Source organism: Phacochoerus africanus, chromosome 2, assembly GCF_016906955.1.
Source record: "Phacochoerus africanus isolate WHEZ1 chromosome 2, ROS_Pafr_v1, whole genome shotgun sequence".
Taxonomy (NCBI): domain Eukaryota; kingdom Metazoa; phylum Chordata; class Mammalia; order Artiodactyla; family Suidae; genus Phacochoerus; species Phacochoerus africanus.
In genome coordinates, this window is record NC_062545.1 from 14357090 (window position 1) to 14381737 (window position 24648).

Consider the following 24648-nt stretch of genomic DNA (forward strand, 5'->3'; position numbering starts at 1 on the left):
TTGTCCTATCAAAGAAGCCTAGATAGGACAAAGAAGCCCAAATAGAGTGTTTTTCTCAAATACTCTCAAGATAAGAAAAGGATTTTAAAGGCTTAACAGCATTGGGGCCAACAAGTCTCTATGTGACTTCAAAGTTTCACATGAAAGAAAAATCAAGCAAGTAGCTGCTTTCCTTGGATTTCAACTAGAGCTTCCAAAGGCACAGTGAAAAGCCAGGCAGGGCTGACTTGGAAATGGAGCACTCCAAAGAAAGCTCTGTATTTCCAGCCCAAACGGTCTGCCACCCTTCATGCCGGGGTAATTCTAATCAGTCCTAAGGCTCTTATTATAGAACAGCTATAATATCTAAATTTCAAATCTTATCCTTAAACATACGCATCTGTCACCTCTCCAGAATGTCACCCATACTTCCAAGTCATGTTATTTTTTATCACCACGCCATGCTCCAACAGGCTGGAAGATGATGACAGCCTGAGAGTAGGGTCCACTGGTCTGATTACAGGTTGGGCATCAGAGTACAGGGTAGCCCTGCCAAGTCCCTGGAATCCACAGGAACCTCCCAGAATAGAATGTGTTCCTTGAAGATGCTGCTAATTCCCAGACTGAGGTATTGTGCCCTCTCCTTGGTCCCTTGACCCTACACATTTTAAGTTTTAAAATAAACTCATGAAGTGAATCTACTGTGCTGGTAGCCAAGTGAAGCCTGTTGAAGTCCTTAGAGCCCAAGCTCTGTACATGCCTCTGGATATTGCTCTGGGCTCACAAAAGAAAGGTTGAAAATGAATCTCATGAAGGCAGCTACTAGAGGGATGTTAGAACAGCAGGTAGATTTTGAAGAGAGGTAAGAAATAGTAGCACCACAACCTTAAAGATCACTTCTACTTTGTGGGAAAACTGAGTTCTAACAGGACTCGGAGATTTCTTAGAATCACAAATTTCAAAAGGCATCATTCATTCATTCATTCAACAAGCATTTCATGACCTAGATTCACTTTTTTTTTTTGTCTTTTGTTGTTGTTGTTATTGTTGTTGTTGCTGTTGTTGCTATTTCTTGGGCCGCTCCCGCGGCATATGGAGGTTCCCAGGCTAGGGGTCCAATCGGAGCTGTAGCCACCAGCCTACGCCAGAGCCACAGCAACGCGGGATCCGAGCCGCGTCTGCAACCTTCACCACAGCTCACGGCAATGCCTGATCGTTAACCCACTGAGCAAGGGCAGGGACCGAACCCACAACCTCATGGTTCCTAGTCGGATTCGTTAACCACTGCGCCACGACGGGAACTCCTAGATTCACTTCTAACTTGAATGATGAGGATGAATATTAGAGTGCAGAAAGCTAATTGCTAGGTCCCTGGTGAACATGGGTCAACAACAGCTTTGAGACCTGGAACAGCTATGCATCCTCAGAGATAACACAAAATGCTCCTAAGAAACATGAGCTTGGGATTGGTGGGAGGCAAGGCCAGAAAAAGTGAACCTTTCCCTTCCCTTCAGGGTCAAAACTGAGCAAGAAAGGAACCCACAATAAAAGGATGGGGAGTAGAGGCTCAGAAGGAAGAGGAGACTAGTCTAGTATTGAGTAAAGAGGACTTGAACAGGAAAGGGGAAGGAGGAAGGTCACCTATTCTGCCAGTGAAAGAATGAAGATGTGGTTGAGGTAATTTGTTTCCCATGAAATCAAGCTCTACTGTCATGTCCCCTTTATTAGTCTTGCCAGAGGTGCAGGCTCCGTATACCCATAATGCTGTCAGATAAGCCTAAGGATCAGTGAGACTTACCAGCCTTTAAAAGGTAACGAAGAGCCCAGGGCTAGATATTTGTCCACATATTCATCAAACAGAACTAAAACACAAACCTAAAGTAGGAAATTGCCTTTTAGGTTTGTAAAATTACAGAGAATTCTGGAAAAAGCATAATTTTTAGTAAAGTAATAGTTTTATGACTCAATTCAGGCTTCTGGGGGAAAAAATCAAATGTACTTGATTAACACTAAAACTAAGACTCAGCCAGTCAATGATGCAATTGAGTGTGATGCAGAAATTAAAAATATAACAACTTTGCAGTCATACATTTTTTTTTCCTTTTTGACCTTCAGATAATGATGTTACATTTGTTGACAAGTTTCACCATGTATAGGATAATAATAAATTAAGATTTAACAGTAATAAAACCATCTATTACATTCTCTATCCATGAATAGATTATGTAAAGTGTTCTTAAAGATTAACAAATTTCAGTAGAAACAATAAAGAGAAAAATCTTTCTCAATTGATAGATATCAAAAAGCAGATATGTAATATGTGTTATATAAAAGTACCCCTTATCAGAACTGGGTAGGTAAGTTTTATCACTTTCCTTGCTGCTGCTGTTTTTAAATTGTGGAGGGAAAAACTTAATTTTGTGGTATGATCTTTATCCAGGTCAAATATAAGTACTTTACAGATGGGAACTTGATTATCAAATTTACATGATGTATTTTATCATAATGCTCTTCACATTTGAGTAGAGAGATATTACAAGTCAAAAAAAAAAATATGCCCTAGACATTAAGAGAAAGGAAAATTCAACTTAAAATCACTGACATTTTAAAATTCTGAAAATATTCTGTTAGTGAAAAAATGCTTCTAGGACTACTAAAATGGTCCAATGAATTGACTATTTTAATTAAAATTCATCATGCAAAAGGAAGGTAACTGGGGGTTATGGTCCAAGATGGAAACAGGAGATCCCTGAACTCATAACCAGGCACAGATATACCAAATCTCTGCTACATATAGAGCAATTTACCCTAAAAGAAATCCAAAAACTAGCTGAGTGATTCCTTCACTTTGGGTAAATGAGAAAATAACCACACTGAAATGGGTAGGAAAAGCCACAAACCCCACACTTAAAGCCTGGTATGGTGACATACAAGTAGGAGGGAACTCACAGCTCCAGCTTCTCCCCAGGGAGTGAAGGGTTTGGATCCAACATCTAGCACCTCAGAGATGTGCTGCCAAAACACACAGTTCTGAGAGCCAAGGGGCTTACCTCCACCACATCCACAATAATAGAGCAAAGTGTTTTCAATGGGTTCACAAGGACTCACTACTTTTTCAGGTTTCAGCACAAAACAAGCAAACAGATATATTCATCTCCCAGTCTTTCCCTGAAAAAGGCCTATTTGCACACTTTTGAGCTGCTGAGAGTAGGGCTTCTAATTTAGCACCATCCAGAAACTGATGTATTCTCCTGAGAGACTGTGGAAGCATTAGACACCATCTCTGCATTCTCCCTGTAGATGGCTCCAAATTGCCAATACCTCCCTAGAAGGAGTTTGTACATACATTTGGCACTCTAGCTTTTGCAGCTTCCACTTAAGGAACAGATCTCTTGATCACCTGGCTCTAGTGACCAGAAGAGCTTGCACTTGCCAGTCCCACAGGCCTATGACAAACAATTCTTAGGGGGCTATTCTTCCAAGGCTCAGCCCAAAGGAAGCAAACAGAAAATCCCATCACATAGTCTTCCTCTGATAGAGATTATCTGTATACTTTAAAAGCTGCTACCTGAGAGTTCAGCTTATAGCTACATGCTCGCTGAGATCCTTCCCTGTGGGATACTGACAGGTCTTGGGATACTTCCAACTAGTGGAAGCCTCTAAGAACAAAGAAGGTAGCTAGGAAAATCACAAAGGTCTGAGAGCACAACCAAGAGACAACCATGATGTCAAGACTGCAAGAGCTGGATGTTTTATCTAATGCTCAGAAACTAACACAGAGAGTCAAAGAAAATGAAGAAACAGAGGAATATGTTCTAAACAAAAGAACAAGATAAAATTCCAGGGACTTTATAGTGGAGGTAAGCTATTTACCTAATGAAGAGTTGAAAGTCATGTTCACAAAGATGCTCACTAAGCTCAGAAAAACAAGGCATGAACAAAGTGAGAATTTCAACAAAACATACGAAATAAGAAAGTATCAAACAGAAATTACAGTCCTGAAGAAATACAATAACTGCATCAAAAAATTCAATAGAGGGATTCAACATCAGCTGGATCAAGCAGATAAAAGGACCAGCAAACTCAAAAATAGGGTAGTAGAATTCATCCAATCAGAGAAGTGAAAGGAAAAAAAGCATGAAAAAGAGTGAAGACAGCATAAGGAACATATATAAGGGCAATGTCAAGAAAACCACCATTCGTATTATGATGGTCCCAGAAAAGAAGAGAAAGCAAAGGAGTAGAAAGTTAAAAGAAATAATGGGTGAAAATTTCATTAATCTGGAGAAAGAAATGCACCTCCAAATGTAAGATGATCAGATATTTTAAAATAAGATGAACCAAAGAGACCAACACCAAGGCATATTAAAAGTAAAGTGCCAAAAGTTAAAAACAAGGAGATAATATTAAGAGCACCAAGAGAAAAACAACTTGTTACATACAAGGCTGTCAGTAGACAAGACTATCAGCAATTTTTCAGCAGAAACTTTACAGGGGAAAAGGAATTGACATAATGCATTCAAAGTGCTAAAGGAGGAGTTCCCGTAGTGGCACAGTGGTTAACAAATCCAACTGGGAACGATGAGGTTGAGGGTTCGATCCCTGGCCTTGCCCAGTGGGTTAAAGATCTGGTGTTGCTGTGAGCTGTGGTGTAGGTCACAGATGCAGCTCGGATCCTGCGTTGCTATGGCTCTGGCGTAGGCCAGTGGGAACAGCTCCAATTAGACCCCTATTCTGGGAACCTTTTCTTGGGAGCAGCCCTAGAAAAGGCAAAAAGTCAACTAAGAATACTCTACCCGGCAAGTCTGTCCTACAGAACTGAAGGAGAGATCAAGATTTACCTGATAAGCAAAGGCTGAAGGAGTACATCACCACTAGACTGGCTTTAAAAGAAATGTTAAATGTACTTCTTCAAGCTTAAATGAAAGAATGATAATTAGTAACAGGAAAAATATAAAAGTATAAATCTCACCAATTAGGTAAAAGTAGAGTTAAATTCAGAATACTCTAATTTTGTAATGATAATGAGCAAATAATTTATAAATCTAATATTAAAAATAGTAAAAAAAAATTACAGCTACATAATAATACACTAATGAATACATGAGTTTAAAAAAATGTAAATTGTGACATCAAAGATAAATTGTGGAAGGAGAGTAAAAATAGAGCTTTAGAGGTTGTTATCAACTTAAAATAGACTTATAAAGTATCATATGTAAGCCTTATGGTAGCTACAAAGCAAAAACCCACAGTAGATACAGAAAAGATAATGAGAAAAGAATCTAAATGTACCACTAAAGAAAGTCACCAACCCACAAAGGAAAAGAGCAAGAGAAGAAAAAGAAGAATCATAAAATGGCCAGAAAAAAAATTAACAAAATGGCATTAACAAAATGGCATTAACAAAATGGCAATAAATGAATACTTACCAATAATTATTTTAAATGTAATGGATTAAATTCGCCAGCAAAAAGACTTAGGGTGACTGAATGGATTAAAAAAACAAGACTCAACTATGTGCTACCAACAAGATATGCACTTCAAGTTTAAGGACACACACAGACTAAAAGTGCAAGTGTAGAATAGAGAGAGTCTATGCAAATGGAAACCAAAGAAAACAGAGTAGCTATACTTACATCAGACAAAACAGAATTCAAGCAAAAGACTTTAATAAGAGACAAAAAAGTCATTATATAATGATAAAGAGGTCATTTGTAAATATTTATGCATCCAGCATAAGAGCACCTAAATACATAAAATAAATATTAACAGAACCAAAGAAAGAAATGGAAATAAATACAACAATAGTAGGAGACTTCAATACCCCACTTTCAACAATGGATAGATCACTCACACAGAAAATCCATAAAGAAAACATTGGACTTAAACTACATATTAGACCAGATGGACTTAACAGACTTTCCATTCAAAAGCAGCAGGAAACACATTTTTCTCAAGCACATACAGAACATTTTCCAGGATAGATCATATGTTAGATCACAAAACAAGACAATAAATTTAAGAGGACTGAAATCACAATGGTATGAAACTGGAAATAAAGTACAAGAAAAAACTGTAAAATTCACAAATATTTGGAATTAAACAGCATGCTACTGAACAACAAGTGGATCAAGGAAAAATCAAAAGAGAAGTCAAAAAATACCTTGACACAAATGAAAATTTAAACATAACATACCAGTACTTTAAAAATGCAACAAAGCAATTCTAAGAAAGTTTACACCTATGTTAAGAAAAAAAGGTAAGAGCTCCCTATATATTGAGGGAAAAAAAACTGCTCAAATTAACAACCTAATTTTACACCTCAAAGAAATAGAAAAAGACAAGGGTGCCCAGTCTCACCATCCCTAATCAACATAGTACTGAGGTCCTAACCATAGTAATTAGGCATGAAAAAGAAATAAAAAGCATCCAAAATGAAAAGGAAAAAGTAAAATTTCTCTATTTGCAGATGAAAAGACATCATGTATAGAAATCCTAAAGACTCCACCAAAAAGACTCTTAGAACTAGTAAGTTCAGTAAAGTTGCAGGATACAAGAACAATATACAAAAATCAGTTGCATTTCTATACACTAACAACAAATTATCAGAAAGAGAAATTAATTAGATGATCCTATTTACAACTGCATCAAAAAGAATAAAATACTTAAGAATAAATCTAACCAAGGAAGTGAAAGATCTGAACACTGAAAACCTTGAGACATTGGGACATTGATGAAAGAAACTGAAAAGACACAAACAAATTGAAAGATATCCCATGCTTATTGACTGGAAGAATTAATAGTGTGAAAATTCTAAACTACCCAAAACAATCTACAGGTTTAATGCAATTCCTATCAAAATCTCAGTGGCATTTGTTTTGGCCACACCCACAACATGTGGAAATTCTTGGGCCAGTGATTGAACCTGAGCCACAGCAGTGACAATGCTGAATACTTAACCATGAGGCCACCAGAGAACATGGCAATGGCATTTTTTACAGAAATAGAAAGCCCAATCCTAAAATTGATGGAGCCACAAAAGATTCCAAATGCCCAAAGCAATCAAGAGAAAGAAAAACAAACCTGTAAGCATCAGCATCACACTTCCTGATTTCAAACTATATTACAAGGCTATGCTGATTGCTAATCAAAACTGTATGGTATTGGCATAAAAACAGAGATGTAGATCAAGGAAACAGAACAGAGAGACCCCACATACAAACTAATATTTGACAGGAAAACAAATAATACTCAATGGGAATAGGACATTGTCTTCAAAAAATAATGTTGAGAGAACTGAATAGTCCCATGTAAAATAGTGAAACCGGTCCCCTAACTATATCTCTCAAAATAATCCATTCGAAATGGATTAAAGATGTGAACATAAGAATGGAAAAAATAAAATCCCAAGCAGAAAACATAGGTAAAAGGCTCCTTGACATCAATCTTGGCAATGATTTCTTTGGACTTGACACCAAAAGCAAAGGCAATAAAAACAAAAATAAACAAGAGAGACTTCATCAAATTAAAAGGCTTTTGCATAGCCAAGGAAACCATCAACAAAACAAAAAGGCAACCTATCAAATGGGAGAAAATATTTTCAAATCATATATCTGATAAAGGGTTAACATCCAAAATATAAAAGAACACATACATCTCAATAGCAAAAAAAAAAAAAAAAAAAAGATTAAAAACTGAGCAGAGGGACTGAATAGACATTTTTCCTAAGAAGACACACACAATGTTAACAGGTACATAAAAAGATGCTCAAGTAAACATCAGGGAAGTGAAAATCAAAGCCACAATGAGATATCACCTCACACCTAATAGATTGGCTAGCATCAAGAAGACAACAAATAATAAATGCCAGTGAGAATGTGGAGAAAAGGGAATCCTTGTATAATTTATGTCACTGGGATTGTAATCTGGTAAAGCCACTGTGGAAAACAGTAAAGAGACTCCCCCCAAAATAAAAAACAGAACTACCATATGATCCAGTAATCCCATTTCCAGGTATATATCAAATGACTGAAAATAGGATATCAAAGAGATTTCTGTATTACCATATTCATTGCATCACTATTCAAACAGCCAAAATATTCAAGATACAGAAGCAAACTAAGTGCCCATCAACAGATGAGTTCATAAGGAAGCTCTGATAAATATATATATATATAAATAAAATAGAATATTAATGAGCTATGAGAAAGAAGGAAATCCTGCCGTTTGTGACAACATGGATGGACCTTGAGGGTATTATGCTAAGCGAAATAAGCCAGTCAGAGACAAAGACTGCATGGTATCACCTACATGTGTAATTCTTTCTTAAAAAAAAAAAAAGTTAAATTCATAGAAAGAGAGTAGAAAAGTATTTGCCAGGGTTTGGAGGATGGGACAAATAGGGAGAGACTGGAAAAAGAGTATAAATTTTCAGCTAAAAGATAAAATCTGTCTGAGGATCTAATATAAAACACGGTGATTATAATTCATAACACTAAAGTCTGACTGGCTAAGAAAGTAGAATTTAAATGCTCTCACCAAAAAAAGAAGTAAATATCTGAGGTGATGGATTTTTAATTAACTAGATATGGGGAATCCTTTTACAATGTCTAAGTATATCAAATCTCCATAATTTACACTTTAAATATAATTTTATTTGTCGATTATACTCCATTAATGCTGAAATTTTTAAAAATTAAGTCATTTCACAATTTCTGTTATATAGACAGTCATCTGAGGATAACCAAATGTTCTATGAAGTTTTTTTTAATCATATAACTAATTCCAGGTACTTCTACAACTGGCTTTCTTGCTGCCCTTTTTACTAATGGTGTTTTCTATTCCCTTTCTATTAAATTACCATTATTATTATTATTCTCAAACTATAACCATATAAATGTAATAGTGCCTACATTAGATTTTCAATGTGAACTATTTTTTAAAATGACAGATGGTATTTGGATATACAAAAGCTTTTCAAAATGTGTGACTTTGTCAAAAACTCTGAAAAGCTTCACAATCATCTTCAAAGATATTTCTAGAAGACTTTTTTCCCTCATTTTTCATCTTTTTTAAATCAATGATTATTTTTATTCTGCTTGTCAGATAAGTTGGTTTTTAATTTATAACAACTATACTCCAATAGCATATATACATAATTTCTTTTTTGCCTTTATAATTCTTTTTTTTAAAAAAACCATCAAGTAATAAGATACATTTTGGTTCAAGGATTTTGGAATCATTTAGGTCTTTTAAACTAATATAATCAAGTTATAGAATAGTTCTGCTTCACACCTCATTATCATAAATTCATCTAAGCATGGACATAATAGTTTCCCTCCTTTGGTTTCTGTCTCTATTTTACTCCTAAATTTAGGGGATCACTGCCATGAATTCTTCACCCACTGGCAAAGTAATTGAACTTACTTCCTACCATTTCAAATGACTTTCAAATTTTTAGAACTATAAAAATGTCATCATGGAAATCTGCTAAGTATGAAAAATACACACGAGTTCAGCAGTACTCCAGAACTAGTATTACCAAAACTTCATTAGGGAAAATACATGCTAATAGGACAATAAACATTAACAGCATCTAAGAACTGGCTTTCAGGGATATGACCATTTTTTTTCTGTTTTTTTTTTCTCTTCTCCCAAAGTATTGTTTTAAAAAACAAAGGCAGTAACAAATCTAAAGATAAACCTACGACCATATTATAATTAAATTCTAATATTTAGCTGTCATAGATCTAATCCACATGAGGATGCTAAGGTAGGTAAGTTCTCAATAAACTTAATTCCAAAGATGGCTGGGAGTTTTTATTTGCCAGTTGGACTGACCCTGAAAATCTAAGTATGCTTATTAATTCCCATGTTTCCATGTAACCCAACCTCTGCCACCTAAATAGATGCCCTATATCAGGTTTGGATCACATTACTGGTTCCTTATTCAAAGGACTACAAGTTTATATGTTAATATATGCAAATACATGAAATAGTACATAAGGCCAGATATATGTTCACTTGGGCTATTAATAGAGTTGGTGAACTCTAAAATGCAAGTACAAAACTCTACATTTATTTAGTTTGATAAAGAACATCCCATGCTTCATAGGTAATAATTAATCTATTCAAAGAAAGCAAACAAAACAATTGCTGTCTAAATTCATTACTTATTTGATCTATAAGCCCAGAAAAAAAAAAAAAGATTTAACTTCCTCTTGCCTTGGTTCATCTACCTTAGCTCCTGAATGGATATGATGGGGCATGGAGGAGGTCATTTTCTAGTCTTGTTTCCATAATAACTAGAGTTCTTCTCCCTGAACAACAAGAGCAACAGTCAAGGTTTACAGGAACATCAGTACTGAGAGTATCAACTGAAGGACCAAGTATCGCTTCAGCCACTGCTGTCTTTCTAAAAGCTCCTCTCAGGGCTGAGAACCTAATTTATTTTCTGTTGTATTATCTTTCTCCTAAAATATTGAGAAGAGATGGTTGAATGAATAATTGGCATTCAGTTTAAAAAAAAAAAACCCTATTATTATCTCGTTAGTCCATAAATATCTTAAAAGAAAATATTTTAAGGTAAAATTGATTATTAATAATTTAGGTGTTTTGAATGAAAGTCCTCAATATTAAAATTTTATAGGGCATAGATCATTTGGTGTTAAAAACTTCTGACACTGGGAACACACAATATTAAATGCATTTATAATGGAGTGTCCACCCCAGATTTTTTAGTGAATAGGATGGGTTAAAAATAATGTCAGATTAAAGCCTTTAATATTCTAGATTTTGATTGTAAAACATTATTCCCCAATTTTCAGGAGAATTACAGTGTACTGACACTGAAAATTAACAAATCCTGATGTAACCTTGAAATCGATTAGATCACAAGCTATTGTCCCCACACTGTCACGACCAGTTCATGAATAGCTAATGGCCCTTAAAAATAAAAGTTGAGCTTCATGTTCTTACCTGGCACCCTCTTTGCCCAGTTGATCATGTGTACCAGCTCCCTGTCTGCGAGGTTGGTCAGCAAGCCCATCATTGAAGCCTCACTGAGGGGTCTGGTAGGATCATACTCGGAATAGATTATGGGGGGCTCAGCCTCCAACAAGGCACTGATCATCTGGTCGGCTGTCAGCGACAAGACCGGGCTGTTCTTCTTAGTGTGTTTAATCAAGAGAGGGCTTGGCCAAAGGTTGGCAGATCTCATGTCTCCAGGGGGCACCGCTTCATTTCTGCCCTCTCCATCATCTCTCTGGCGCTTGTGCTTCAACATTCTCCCTCCTCTCCGGTCTTTCCGTATCCCTGAGAATACAGACCAAAAAAAAAAAAAAAGCCAGTTTATACTTTTTCTCATATTAACTTTCATATGACAACTATCTTCAATGCTCACAGCCCTTTATTTTATTTAAGGACATAGTTGGGGACATAGTTGTGCTGGTGTTTAACAACCAGCTGTCCAAGAGGGGGGGAAAAAACTTCGATTGGTAGCATTTGCCAATTTCCATGGTGTAACTACTCCCACCATGGCAAATTTCAAGCTACTTGTCTGATATCAAGCAGCATACAAACTCCTGAAAATTTAACAGTAGGCTTTTGTGAGCCAGTAAAAGCTGGTTCTAACAAACCACTGGGGTATGTGTGTGACAGATGTTATTAAAAAGTTCAACATTACAGTATTTAGCTATTCTTGAAATATGACAGCATAAAAGATTGCTTCTGCTATGAATATTATTACTATTATTATTACTATTATTTTAAGGACCTCACCTGTGGCATATGGAAGTTCCTGGTTTAGGGGCGAATTGGAGCTGCAGCTGCAGTCTTATGCCACAGCCACACCAACACTGGATCTGAGCTGCATCTGCAGCCTATGCTGAAGCTTTCAGCAATGCTGGATCCTTAACCCACTGAACAAGGCCAGGGATCAAGCCTGCATCCTCACAGACACTATGTCAGACTCTTAACCCACTGAGCCCCAATGGGAACTCTTGAATATTCTTTTAATAGCAAATTTAAAAGGCATTCGAGAAAAGCACTTAATAAACATCCTTATCGTCCTGTTGACTTCTTGATGGCAAGACACTAAGGAGGAATGACTTACCCAAAACACATCTGACAGCCTTTGGACTCCACCAGCGTTCAGTCAGGCTTTCATTGCTACTAAGCGGTACTTCATCACCTAAGGGACTGAGCCAAGACCCTCAACTTGTTTACTTGGTTGTAAGGTTTTTACAAATGTATTTCCATTTTCCCAATATAAAAGTTTTCAAATAGTTGAAAATAGTTTTCCCCCAAAGATTTACCCAGCTGTGGTTCTCACTAACTAGATTATGGGGGACTGGAGGCTCCAATCTCTTTGGCAGAGATTCTTGGAGGTTTGGCTCAACATCTTAACCTGGAAAAGGCCAGGCTATGAAGTTAAAATGTATCAACTGAAACAAGCATTTTAAAGGGCAAAAATTAACACAAGCTTCCATATTTTCAAAAACTCTAATCTCTCCAAAATACATCAGACAGCAAGAGTTCTTCGATTGTACATAAAAGAAATAGTCAGTTTAGTAAAAAGTTAATATAATTATTTTTAATATTAAAGATAGAAGTAAACACTCTTTATAACATCACTTGTTCTCTTACTCTGAAACAAATGAAAAACTAATGTCAGAATTTTGTTCTGTTTTGTTCTAATTTGTTAAGGGATTTGAACAAATGTTCTGTGGTGAATTTTTTTTTTTTCCCTTTGGCTGAGCCCATATCACGTGGAAATCCCAGGGCTGGAGATTTCAACTGGCGCCACAGCAGTGACAATGCCGAATCCTTAACCCTCTGCAATACAAGGGAACTCTCATCAGTAGTGAATTTTTTATGTATAACTTTTATTCTTTTAGGTCTAGATTAGATATGTTAGAAGATATTAAAAATTTAATGAAGCCGCAGATCCTATTCCTATTTGTTCAGTATTAAACGAAGCCTTTCCCAGAGCTCTTGGGATAAGTAATAATTGTAAAGATTATTAGCACTGACAGGCCCTGAGCAAGCGCCATGTGTTTTAAGCACCTTATATACACTTTACACGTGACTATTTTACAACTAATTTAGTTTTCACAATAATCCTGTAAGGTAAATACAGGAAAACCGCTGTTTTGAAAGTTTAATGAACTTGTCTGAGACCATTCTCTGTTAAGTACGATTCAATCCTAGCTCTGAAAGGAAGACTTTAAAATTGTATCCAACAAAGTTGACACATTTAAGGACAGCTACAAGTAAAACTGGTCAAATGACAAGTCTTATCTGACCACCGTCCAAAGGCATTTTGACTATTTCCTTGCTAAATGTACTAATGAGATAAGACCTGAGCTGAGGAAGGTGCTACCCTCAGCCCATCAGAGCACACCTGCAGTATCACACTCACTGCTGGATGATGCACATACAAGCACAACAAATCCGTTTGGATTAGAGTAACAAGGATGGTGAGGAGATGCAAAACCAGGTCACACAGAGAACCACTGAGGAACTGAGGGTTAGCCTAGAGAGAAAAAGGCTTCAAGGAAAAGAGTGTTACCTCCGCACAGCTGTACTGTGCAAGATAAACGCATATGTTGAAATCTAATCCCCAATGTATGGTAGCGGGAGGCGGGGCCTTGGGAGGTCATTAGGTCCTAAGGGTAGAGGCATCATGAATGGGATCAGTGTCCTTCTGATAAGCTGAGGCCAGAGAGCCAGCTTGCTCTCCCTCCCTGGAAAGGACGAGAAGACAGCTATCTATAAGCCGGGAAGCAGGCGCTCACCAGGCACCAGGCAAGCCTGGACTTCCCAACCAGAACTGTGAGAAATGAACGTTTGCTGTTTAAGCCATGAAGTCGACAGTATATCTGTTATTGCACTGCAAAACAGCTAAGAGAGATGGATTCAACTCGCTCTTTATGAGCCCAAATGGCAAGACAGAAGACATACGTGGAGACTGAGTCGGCAGAGCTCACGACAGGGAATTAGCTTGTAGTAGTCAAAGCTGACCGCAGAGATAGAATCTGCTGCCACGGGAAAGGAAGGCTTAGATCACTGGAAGTTTCCAAGAATAGGCTAGATGAAGACTGTATGGGGATGTTACCAAAGGCATTCAATTACCCAGGAAGTATTTTCACACAGGGACCTTCCATATACTTTCCATCCCAAGACTGTATGACTCTACGATCTTCCACTGAAAATGTAAGACTGGTGGCCTTGGAATGAAAAATAGGAAAAGACCATCATAAGCAAAGAATTCTTTAGGTTCACATTTCTTAAGGAATTCTTAGGTCAGAATTTTGAGAGGACTCATTGTTATTTACCCACTTTAGGTGGGAACTAAAAGTAAAAAAAATGCATCGTTCTTCAATACTAATCAGTGTATTACTCAGCTCTCTTTGCCTCCCTCTCTACCATTCTAGAAAGAGATAGAAAATGGGAATAAATCTTATTGGAAAGCTGCAGCATTCCAACAAAATCTTTTAATATAGGATCTGTACAAAAAGGTAAGGGCAAGTGGCTCAAATAAAGAAGAAATGGTGAAAGGCGATATTGTTTTCCCTAAGATGAAATCTAGTTACCTGAGTAATCAAGTTACAACTACACACATGCATTTTACCTTTTAAAAATGAAGTTGATACCTTCTATTATAATTGTAAAATATCTTCATTTTAAAAAATTTCAGGAGTTCCCATCGTGGCGCAGTGGTTAACGAATCCGACTAGGAACCATGTGGTTGCAGGTTCGATCCCTGGCCTTGCTCAGTGGGTTAAGGATCTGGCGTTGCTGTGAGCTGTGGTTTAGGGTGCAGACGCAGCTCAGATCCCACGTTGCTGTGGCCCTAGCATAGGCCGGTGGCTACGGCTCCGATTAGACCCCTAGCCTGGGAATCTCCCTATGCCGTGGGAGTGGCCCTAGAAAAGGCAAAAAGACACACACAAAAAAATTCAAAGATAAAGAGTAGATAGAAGACTAACAAAGCAAAACAAAGCATAGTATTAGCACCCAATTTTAAAGGTCCCAGCAGCCAATCTGATTTCTAGAAGAATTTTAAACTCAATTCAGTCAGGTTCTAGTAGTGACAGTTATCAAACCTTGCTTACGCAAGTATTTGCTCATTTTGTAAAAATTTGTTAAACACTTACAATGTATATCCACAGATGATGCAATGGTAAACAAAGACAGATAGTCTTACCCTTTATCAAGTTTTCAGCTTGGAGGGAGAAAGACCTTAATCAAAAGTTATTTTGTATCTGTTAAATGAATAAATGAACTGCTCAAGCCACAGTGGAAGGGAGGCAGTGATGTTAAGAGGAGAAGACAAGCCTTCTCTAAAGGAAGAATTGGAAGGATGGGAATACATATACATACTACGCTATAAAATAGATGATTAACAAGAACATACTGTATAGCACAGGAAAATCTACACAATAGTTTGTATAAACCTATATGGGAAAAAGAATGGAGATATATATATATGTATGACTGGTTCACTTTGCTAGACATCTGAAACCAATGCAACATTGTCAATCAACTCTACTCTAACAAAATTAAATTTAAAAAAAGAAGCCTTCTCTAAGAGACAAAGTTATGTTTGAGGCAATTCAAGAAATTTCCTTTCCTGGAGACATTTAGATGTAGACTACTCAAGTGGTTTAGGTATAGAACTACTTAAAGCACGGAGTTGCAGCACCACACCCACTTTGATTCTCAAGTATTTGAGTCAGGTTGTTGAACACAAGACAAAGTGGCCACAGTGGAATGGAGATCAATCAAACACACTGGAGAGAAGAAGGAGAGAAGGGAATATTTATAAAATCATCAGTCAAACAGGGTAAGGTGGATTCAATTAGGTTAACAAATATTTTTTCAAATTTACTCCTAAATGAACTGTACTTTTCAAAAGTCAGACTCCCTAAAAATGTACACATGGAGCAAAAATAGAGAGTTATACACGTTACGGGGCCAACTACTTGTCAGAGGATCCCACAGCACAACCCAATGAAGAAAGCAAGCTTTTCTACTTGGAAGCAGTAACTGTCACATTACCAGTGACATACTAGTCTCATTACCTGTGATAATATTGCACAAATATTTTATACCAGTTCAAGCTTGAATTGAGTGGAACAGGTGAAAAGTGGCCCAACTTCTACTTCTAGTTTAACTTAGGTTAAATGAGAATGGCAAATCAGAACCAATAATTACAGCCTGTGTCACTACAGAACATGCAGCCAGTTCATAATTATATACAGTGATAGGGCATAGGATTGGCATACATAACTAAAATCTAAAGATAAAATTAAAAGCTCCCTCCTAAGAATTGTCCCAGATAAAACAGATTGGTAAGTATTTTACTTCAGCTCACTATCCTTTGTCTAAATTATCTTAACGGCTTTGGCATTTTTAACAAAAATTCACAAAGCAGAGCGGAAAAAAATTAGCTTCGATCACGCAAATATTAAATAGGCAGCCTCTTGACAGTCAAAATGTTTATCTGTTAACAAATAGCACTTGGGCTTGTAATGCCATATAAACAAGATGTACTACCCTTCGGTATCCTAAAATGTCATTTTCCAGAATGATTAAGCAAAATACTCGGCATCACAATACAGATACCATGGAATGGATATGCTCGTGTACAAACATTATTAGCTCTCAGCTAACTTCACTGATTAGACAGGAGTTGCATCCCAGCAAGTTTCTTTACATTCCTTTCTTAAAATTTTAAGCTGACATAATTCAAGGAACATCCTCAGGCTTAAAACACAAACCCTCTCTCACGCAGCAAGGCTACCACAAGTTGTGAAATGCCACGGGTTTGAATTTTATTCCCTTTGGTTAAGCCTTCTCTAATATCCCTTAGCACTGTTGTAAGGATTTCCAGCCTGAGTATAGAACCTCCACGGAGTGGTACTCAGCATGAATCTGAGTGATTCTAATCATTCATGAGGAAGTGTTGACTTAAGGGAATTTATTAAACCAAGAAGCACAGATCACTGGAATGAGAATGAAAGGGAGCGAGGGGATGCCCAGAGCACTCACTAACATCCTTAAGGAATCTCTAAGGCCACCTGCTTTGGGAGAGGTATGCAGGAAGGCGGTACAGGGGCTGAGACCTGGCCGGGGGAAAGGGGCTGAAGCCCTGTCAGCTGCTTAACAATGAAGTCCTGGCAAAAAATAAAAAGATCTACCCTAATGTGTCAAACAAGGAGTTCTGAAAGACAGTTCTAATACTTCAGAGTTTATTTAATCATTTTTCTCATTCTTTAAACTCTTTGGCTTGGCCATCAGCATCTCAGGAAAAAATGAATATGAATACACTATCTGAATATTCATTAATTAATAGAATTCATTGGATTATTTGCTTCTAATGCATTCTGCTTTTAAAACTTCCTTTTTCTGAAACGATCTTTTTACTTCTTAGTACTCTTCGCCTCTACAAAAAACTACCATAACTTCAGTAATTTCTCCAGTTTCCTAAGACTACTTTAATGTATTATTAAATATTTCAAACATTTGCATAATCACCTTTCTTTTGTTTCTCAATAATTCCATGTTATTCATGAGGTATTAAAAAGCCAGATAGAGAAATATGCTAAAAGCTTTTTAATTCAACACGTTGAAGAAAACAGAAGTGCTGATTAGTTAAGAATTAAATAAAGATAAGAACTAATGAAACATGCACCGGAGAAACTTCCTTGCATCAAATTCTAATGCTTTCTCTTCAAATACTAAAAGAAATCTTGTAAGGTAGGAACTGTTACAGTCCCCAATTTAACAGAAGAGAGAAGTTTAGAACAACTATCATCCCCAAGTCATAGCAAGAGCAGCACAGAGATTTCAATCTAGGTGAATTATGTAATTATAGATTATTATTAATGTTATCAGAGCCTCTAAGTGTATCATTTGTGTATCATCAATGATAAACCTAGAGGCTATGGATTACCTAGCTCATTAAAGCTCCTTAATGCTCTTTCTCTCCCTCCTTTCACATCCAACAAATCCCCCCAACCTGTATTTCTTCATATCTCCCCTTTCACTCCCTTTCTATACCTTCTATACCTTCACAAACACCATTTTCATTCACACCCTTATCCCTTTTTACCTAGATAGATGCAGCAGCTTCTAATTTGTCTCCTTGCCTACCTTCAATCTCCCTTCCCATCAGATTAACTGGCAAATTAATTAATCTCCATTATACATCTATTTTATCCTGTTACTGTCTGTGTAAAGCTCTCAAAGACTTCCTGAGTCTACAGCAGGAGTTGTTTAACTGTGCTCTGAAGACTCTTGGCAAATCTTAGTGGGTATCAGAGATGGTGCACTGGGGCTTCTGGTTGCCCCATTGTCATTTATTTAAAGCAGTTGTTTTTACATACATGTCTTCTGTATTGGATTAGGGAAATAATTTATTTTTGAAAGGGTTAACTGGTTGTATTTTAAATGTAAAAAGCCACTAAGCTACTGAATTAAACCAAACACTATACTGACTCATGAACTTCCACAAAGAATTCCAAAAGACTTTTCTTTTTTTTTCTTTTTAAATTATTTTATTTTATTATTATTTTTTTAATTGTTATTTCCCCAATAACATTTTTTTCTACTGTACAGCATGGTGACTCAGATATACATACATGTACACATTCTTTTTTCTCACATTATCATGCTCCATCATAAGTGATTAGATGTCGTTCCCAGGGCTACACAGCAGGATCTCATTGCTAATCCATTCCAAAAGCAATAGTTTGCATCTATTAACCCCAAGCTCCCAATCCATCCCACTCCCTCCCCCTCCCCCTTGGTAACCACAAGTCTATTCTCCAAGTCCATGATTTTCTTTTCTGTGGAAAGGTTCATTTGTGCCATATATTAGATTCCTGATATAAGTGATATCATATGGTATTTATCTTTCTCTTTCCGACATACTTCACTCAGTATGAGAGTCTCTAATTCCATCCATGTTGCTGCAAATGGCATTATTTCATTCTTTTTTATGGCTGAGTAGTATTCCATTTTGTATATACTGAAAGACTAAAATCTATCTTTACAAATACCCACAGGAAACCTTTTTTTTTTTAATGAAATAGGTGTGGCCTGTGCCATTTTTGTACTTTCACCACCTTATGGAATTTCTACCGAGGTTGTACTGGTTGTACTGGTCACCAAATCCCAAGTAAAATCTCATTTCATTCACAGCCATCCTTGTTCCCCACCCCAGTCTAGCAGATCTACCTCCTTCATTCTTGTACATTTTTTTCCTGTGTCACACATCGGATAACCATCATGGACTAATTTTTGTGTTTAATTATACCTGAGTTCTCCCTCCCTGGCTATGGCCTGGAATTTTTGCCAGGAAGGAAGCTGAAGCAGTTGTAGGGCTCATCTAATTTATTTTCCCTTTCTCAAGAAACACTGCCTCATGCTGCCTGATATCTAAGGTTTAAAGACAGTTGTTTCATATATTGTATCATGTTTTAAAGATATTTCTGTTGGGAGGCAATATGGTTTGAATTGAAAAGCAAAAAAAGAGACAAATCTACTATTATAGTTTGAAACATCATTTTCTTCCTGTCAATAATGGATTATTTAAGCAGAAAAATCAGTATGGATAGAATTGACCTCAATAATACAATCAACTTGATTTAATTGATATTTATAGAAAACTCAATCAAATAACAGACCAATATACATTATTTACCAAGACAGGCCATACTCTGGGTCATAAAGAGACCCTTAACAAAAAAATAGAAATAACACAAAGTATGCTTTCAGACAAAAATGGAAATAAACCAGAAGTCAATAACAGAAAGATACCTGGAAATTCCCAAATATTTGGAAATTAAACAATACACTTTCAGACCACATATGAGTAAAAGAATAAATCACAATAAAAAAATTTTTAAATATTTTTAACTGAATGAAAATGAAAACAAAACTTATGGGATGTAGAAAAAGCAGTGCTTTGAGGAAAACTTATGGCATTAAGTGCATGTATTAGATAAAAAAGAAAAAATATCAATAAAACCTAAGTTTCCATCTTATGAAACTAGATAAAGGTGCTCAAGTTAAGCCCTCTAAAGAGAATAAAAGCAGAAAAGAAACAATAAAAACTTAAAGGAAAACTTAACAAAATTGAAACTAGGAATCCAATAAGGAAAACCAATGAAACCCAAACCAGTTCTTTGAAAAGATCAATAAAATTGATAAATTTCTAGCTAGGATAATTAAGAAGAGGAGACAAATTACTGATATCATAAACAAAAGAGGATTCACCATCACTGGTCCACTGACATTATAAATATAATAAAGGAATAACACAAACAATTCTATGCCCACAAGTCTGATAATTTAATTCAAATAAATCAATTCCTTACAAAATAGAAATTACCAAAACTTACACAAGGAGAAACAAACAACCAGAATACCCTTATACCTCTAAAATAAATTAAATCAATAATTAATAACCTTCCAAAAAGAAATCACCAGGCTCATGTGGTTTCATAAGTTATTTATGAAAAAATATTTAAGGAAAAAAAATCTAATTTTCATGGTAAGTACTTCCTAACTCATTCTGTGCATCCAGCATTACCTAATACCAAAATTGGATGAAGACATTACAAGAAAGGAAAACTATGGATGAATGTTTGTCCTGAGCATTAGGAGAAAATCCTCAACAAAAGTCAGCAAGTCAAATCCAGCAATGTAAAACACTGAATTATACACCATGGCCAAATGTGGTTTATTCCAGGTATATAAGGCAAGTTCAATATTTAAAAATAAATCAATATAATCCACCAGAGCAATGGAGAAAACAGGAAAAGTCACATGATTATATCAACTGACACATAAAAAACATCTGACAAAATCAAAAACCCATTTATGATAGAAAAAAAAAACCTAAGCAAAAGTATGAATAGGAAATGTCTTTCTCAGTTTATTAAAATACTTCTAAAAAAAAGAAAAAAATAAACTCTACAGCTAACATCATCTCTAATGATGAAAAACTGGATATTTTCCCCCTAAAACCAGGAAAAGGCAAAATGACCTCCCTCACACCTCCTATTTAACATCACACTGGAAATCCTAGCAAGTTTAATAAAAACAAGAAAAGGAAATGAAAGGTATCACTAGAAATGAAACAGAATATGTAATTAAAAAAAAGAAAACCTAAAACAAAAATTCAGAACCAAATGGCTTCACAGATGAATTCTACCAAACATTCAAAGAGTTTCTCAAACTCTTCCAAAAGACTGAAGAGGAGGGAACACTCCAAAGACATTCTATGAAGCTAACATCACCCTAATACCAAAAAAAGACAAAGACACCATTAAAAAAAGAAAATTATAGGCCAATTTTTTGATGAACATAAATGCAAAAATTCTCAAAAAAATTTTAGCAAATCAAATCCAACAACATATTATAAAAGTCATATATCAGAACCAAGTGGGATTCATCCCAAGTTGGCAAGAATGGTTCAACACACACAAATCAATTAATGTAATATACCACATTAACAAAAAAAGTCAAAAACAACATGATTATCTCAATAGATGAAGAAAAAGTATCTGACAAAATGCAACATACACTTATGATAAAAAAAAACTCTTACCAGAATGGGTATAAACATATCTCAACATAATAAAAGCCACTTGTGACAAACCCAAAGCCAATATAATACTCAATGAAGAAAAGCTGAAAGCCTTCCCACTGAAATCTAGACTAAGACAAGGATGACCACTCTCGCCACTTTTATTCAATAGAGTATTGCAAGTCCTAGTCACAGCAATCAGACAAGAAAAAGAAATAAAAGGTATCTAAATCAGAAGGTAGGAGGTAAAATTGTCACTACATGCAGATGAGGATACTATATATAGAAAACTCTAAGGACTCCACACAAAAACTATTCAATCTAATGAACGAATTTAGCAAAGTAGCAGGATACAAGATTAACATTCAGAAATCATTTGCATTTCTGTGCACTAACAATGAAATATCAGAAAGGGAATATAAAAAAATTCTTTTAAATTTGCACCAAAAAATAAAAATACCTAGGAATAAACCTCATTAAGGAGGCAAAAGATTTATACACTGAGAACTATAAACATTAATAAAATAAAGTAAAGAGCATTCAAAGAAATGGAAAGATATCTATGCTCTTGGATCAGAAGAATTAATATTGTTAAAATAGCCATAATACCCAAAGCAATCTATAGATTTGATGCAATCCTTACTAAATTACCCATAACATTTTTCACAGAACTAGAACAAATAATGCAAAAATTTATAGGGAACCATAAAAGACCCATAATTGCCAAAGCAATCCTGAGGAACAAAAACCAAGCAGGAGACATACCTCTCCCAGACTTCAGACAATACCACAAAGCTATACTAAATAAAACAGTGTGGTATTGGTACAAAAAGACATACTGATCAATGGAACAGAATATAGCCCAGAAATAAACCCACACACCTATGATCAATTAATTTTCAACAATGGAGGCAAGAATATAAAATGGGAAAAAGACAGTCTCTTTAGCAAGCAATGCTGGCAAAACTGTACAGCTGTATGTAAATCAATGAAATTAGAACACACCCTCACATCATGCACAAAAATAAACTCAAAATGGCTTAAAGACTTAAACATAAGACAGGATACACCATAAAACTCCTGGAAGAGAACATGGGCAAAACATCCTTTAACATAAATTGTACCACCATTTTCTTAGGTAAGAAAAACATTCTTGTGATATCTTATTCCCAAGGCAACAGGAATGAAAACAAAAATAAACAAATGGGACCTAATCAAACTTACAAGCTTTTGCACAGCAAAGGAAACCATAAAAAAATCAAAAAGGCAACCTACAGAATGGTGAAAATATTTGCAAATAATGTAATTGACAAGGACTTAGTCTCCAAAATATACAAACAAATCATACAATTCAACAATAACAACAACAAAACAACCCAATCAAAAAGTGGGCACAAAACCCACATTTCTCCAAAGAAGACATATGGTTGGCCAGTAGGCACATGAAAAGATGTTCAATATCACTAACTATTAGAGAAATGCAAGTCAAAACTGCAGTGAGGTACCAACTCACACCAGTCAGAACAACCATAATTGATAAGTCTACAAATAATAAATGCTGGAGACAGTGTGGAGGAAAGGGAACGATCCTACATTGGTGGGAATGTAAGCTGGTGAGACAACAATGGAAAAACCATAATTCAAAAAAATACACGCACCCCTGTGTTCATAGCACAATAGCCAAGACATGAAAAAAATCTAAATGTCCATTGACAGATAAATGGATTAAGAAGACATGGTACATATATAATGGAATACTACTCAGCCATAAAAAATGAAATAATGCCATTTGCAGCAACATGGATGCAACTAGAGATTATATACTAAGCGAAGTAAGTCAAAAAGAGAAAGACAAATACCATATGATATCACTTATATATGAAACAATTTAAAAAATGATACAAAAGAACTTATTCACAAAACAGAAACAGACTCAAAGATTTTGAAACCAAACTTCTGGTTCCCAAAGGGGAAATAATGGGAAGGAAGTAAACTGGGAGGTTGGAATTGGTATATATAAACTACCATATACAAAATCAATAAGTAACAAGGACCTAATGTATAGCACAGGGAAATCTACTTAGTACTCTGTTATAGCCTATATGGGAAAAGAAACTGAAACTGTACACCTGAAACTAACACACCATTGTAAGTCAACTATACCCAATAAATTTTTCAAAAAGCTAAACACAATCTTACCACATGATCCAGAAATTATGCTCCTAGATATTTACCCAACTGACTTAAAAACTTATTTCCACAAAAAAAAGCCTGCATACAAATATTCATAGCAGCTTTATTCATACTTTTCATACATTGGAAACAACCAAGCTATCCTTTGTAGGTGAATGGACAAACAAAACAGTGATATATTCATACAACTGAACACTATTCAGCAATAAAAAGAAATAAGCTGTCAAACTATAAAAAAATGAGTGAAACTTAAATACTAATATTTCTAAGTGAAAGCAGACAATCTGAAAAAGTTACATACTATGTGATTCCAATTATATGATATTCTGGAAGATAAAACTATAGAGAAACAAATAGATCAGTGGTTGCTAGCAGTTCAAGGCAGAAGGGAAGAGGATAAACAGGAGAAGCACAGGAGATTTTACAAGATGGATAAACTCTTCTATGTTATAGTAACTATGTTGTCATAACAATGAATGCAACATTAAGTGTTTCAAAACTATAAAACTGAACAAAGAATAAACCGAACGTACTCAATTTTAAAAATCATGGAGAAAGTCAGAGTATTCCACAGCGCAATGCAGAATGAACCACATTAATCCACATGTATGACACAACCTTCCTGGGGGAGGAGAAGAAATAAGCTCATTTAAGTATTTTGGAAATGAGTGAGGTCCATAAGACTAAAGGCAAAAGGAACTGTACATAAACACCATTTCTAGTTGATAAAGTTGTGGTAATTGTGAAACCACTGTTAGGTATATTGGAATTAAGTAATTAAGTACATAAATGGCAGATAGTGGTAACCAGGTTTCATAGTGCTAGAGTAATAAGTAACAGGTAAGTAGAGAAGACTAGGGGATCCATGCTGTAAT

The 24648-nt window shown here is 35.7% G+C and overlaps 1 protein-coding gene across 2 annotated transcripts in view; it reads right to left on the reverse strand.

Annotated features, from left to right (window-relative positions):
- Positions 1 to 24648, reverse strand: part of ESR1 (estrogen receptor 1) — a 279219-nt gene that overhangs the window by 146532 nt on the left and 108039 nt on the right. For both annotated transcript variants that reach the window (XM_047769921.1, XM_047769920.1), the window contains exon 4: positions 10957 to 11292. In XM_047769921.1, the coding sequence (XP_047625877.1) occupies positions 10957 to 11292 (336 nt within the window). The remainder of the gene's footprint in view (positions 1 to 10956; positions 11293 to 24648) is intronic.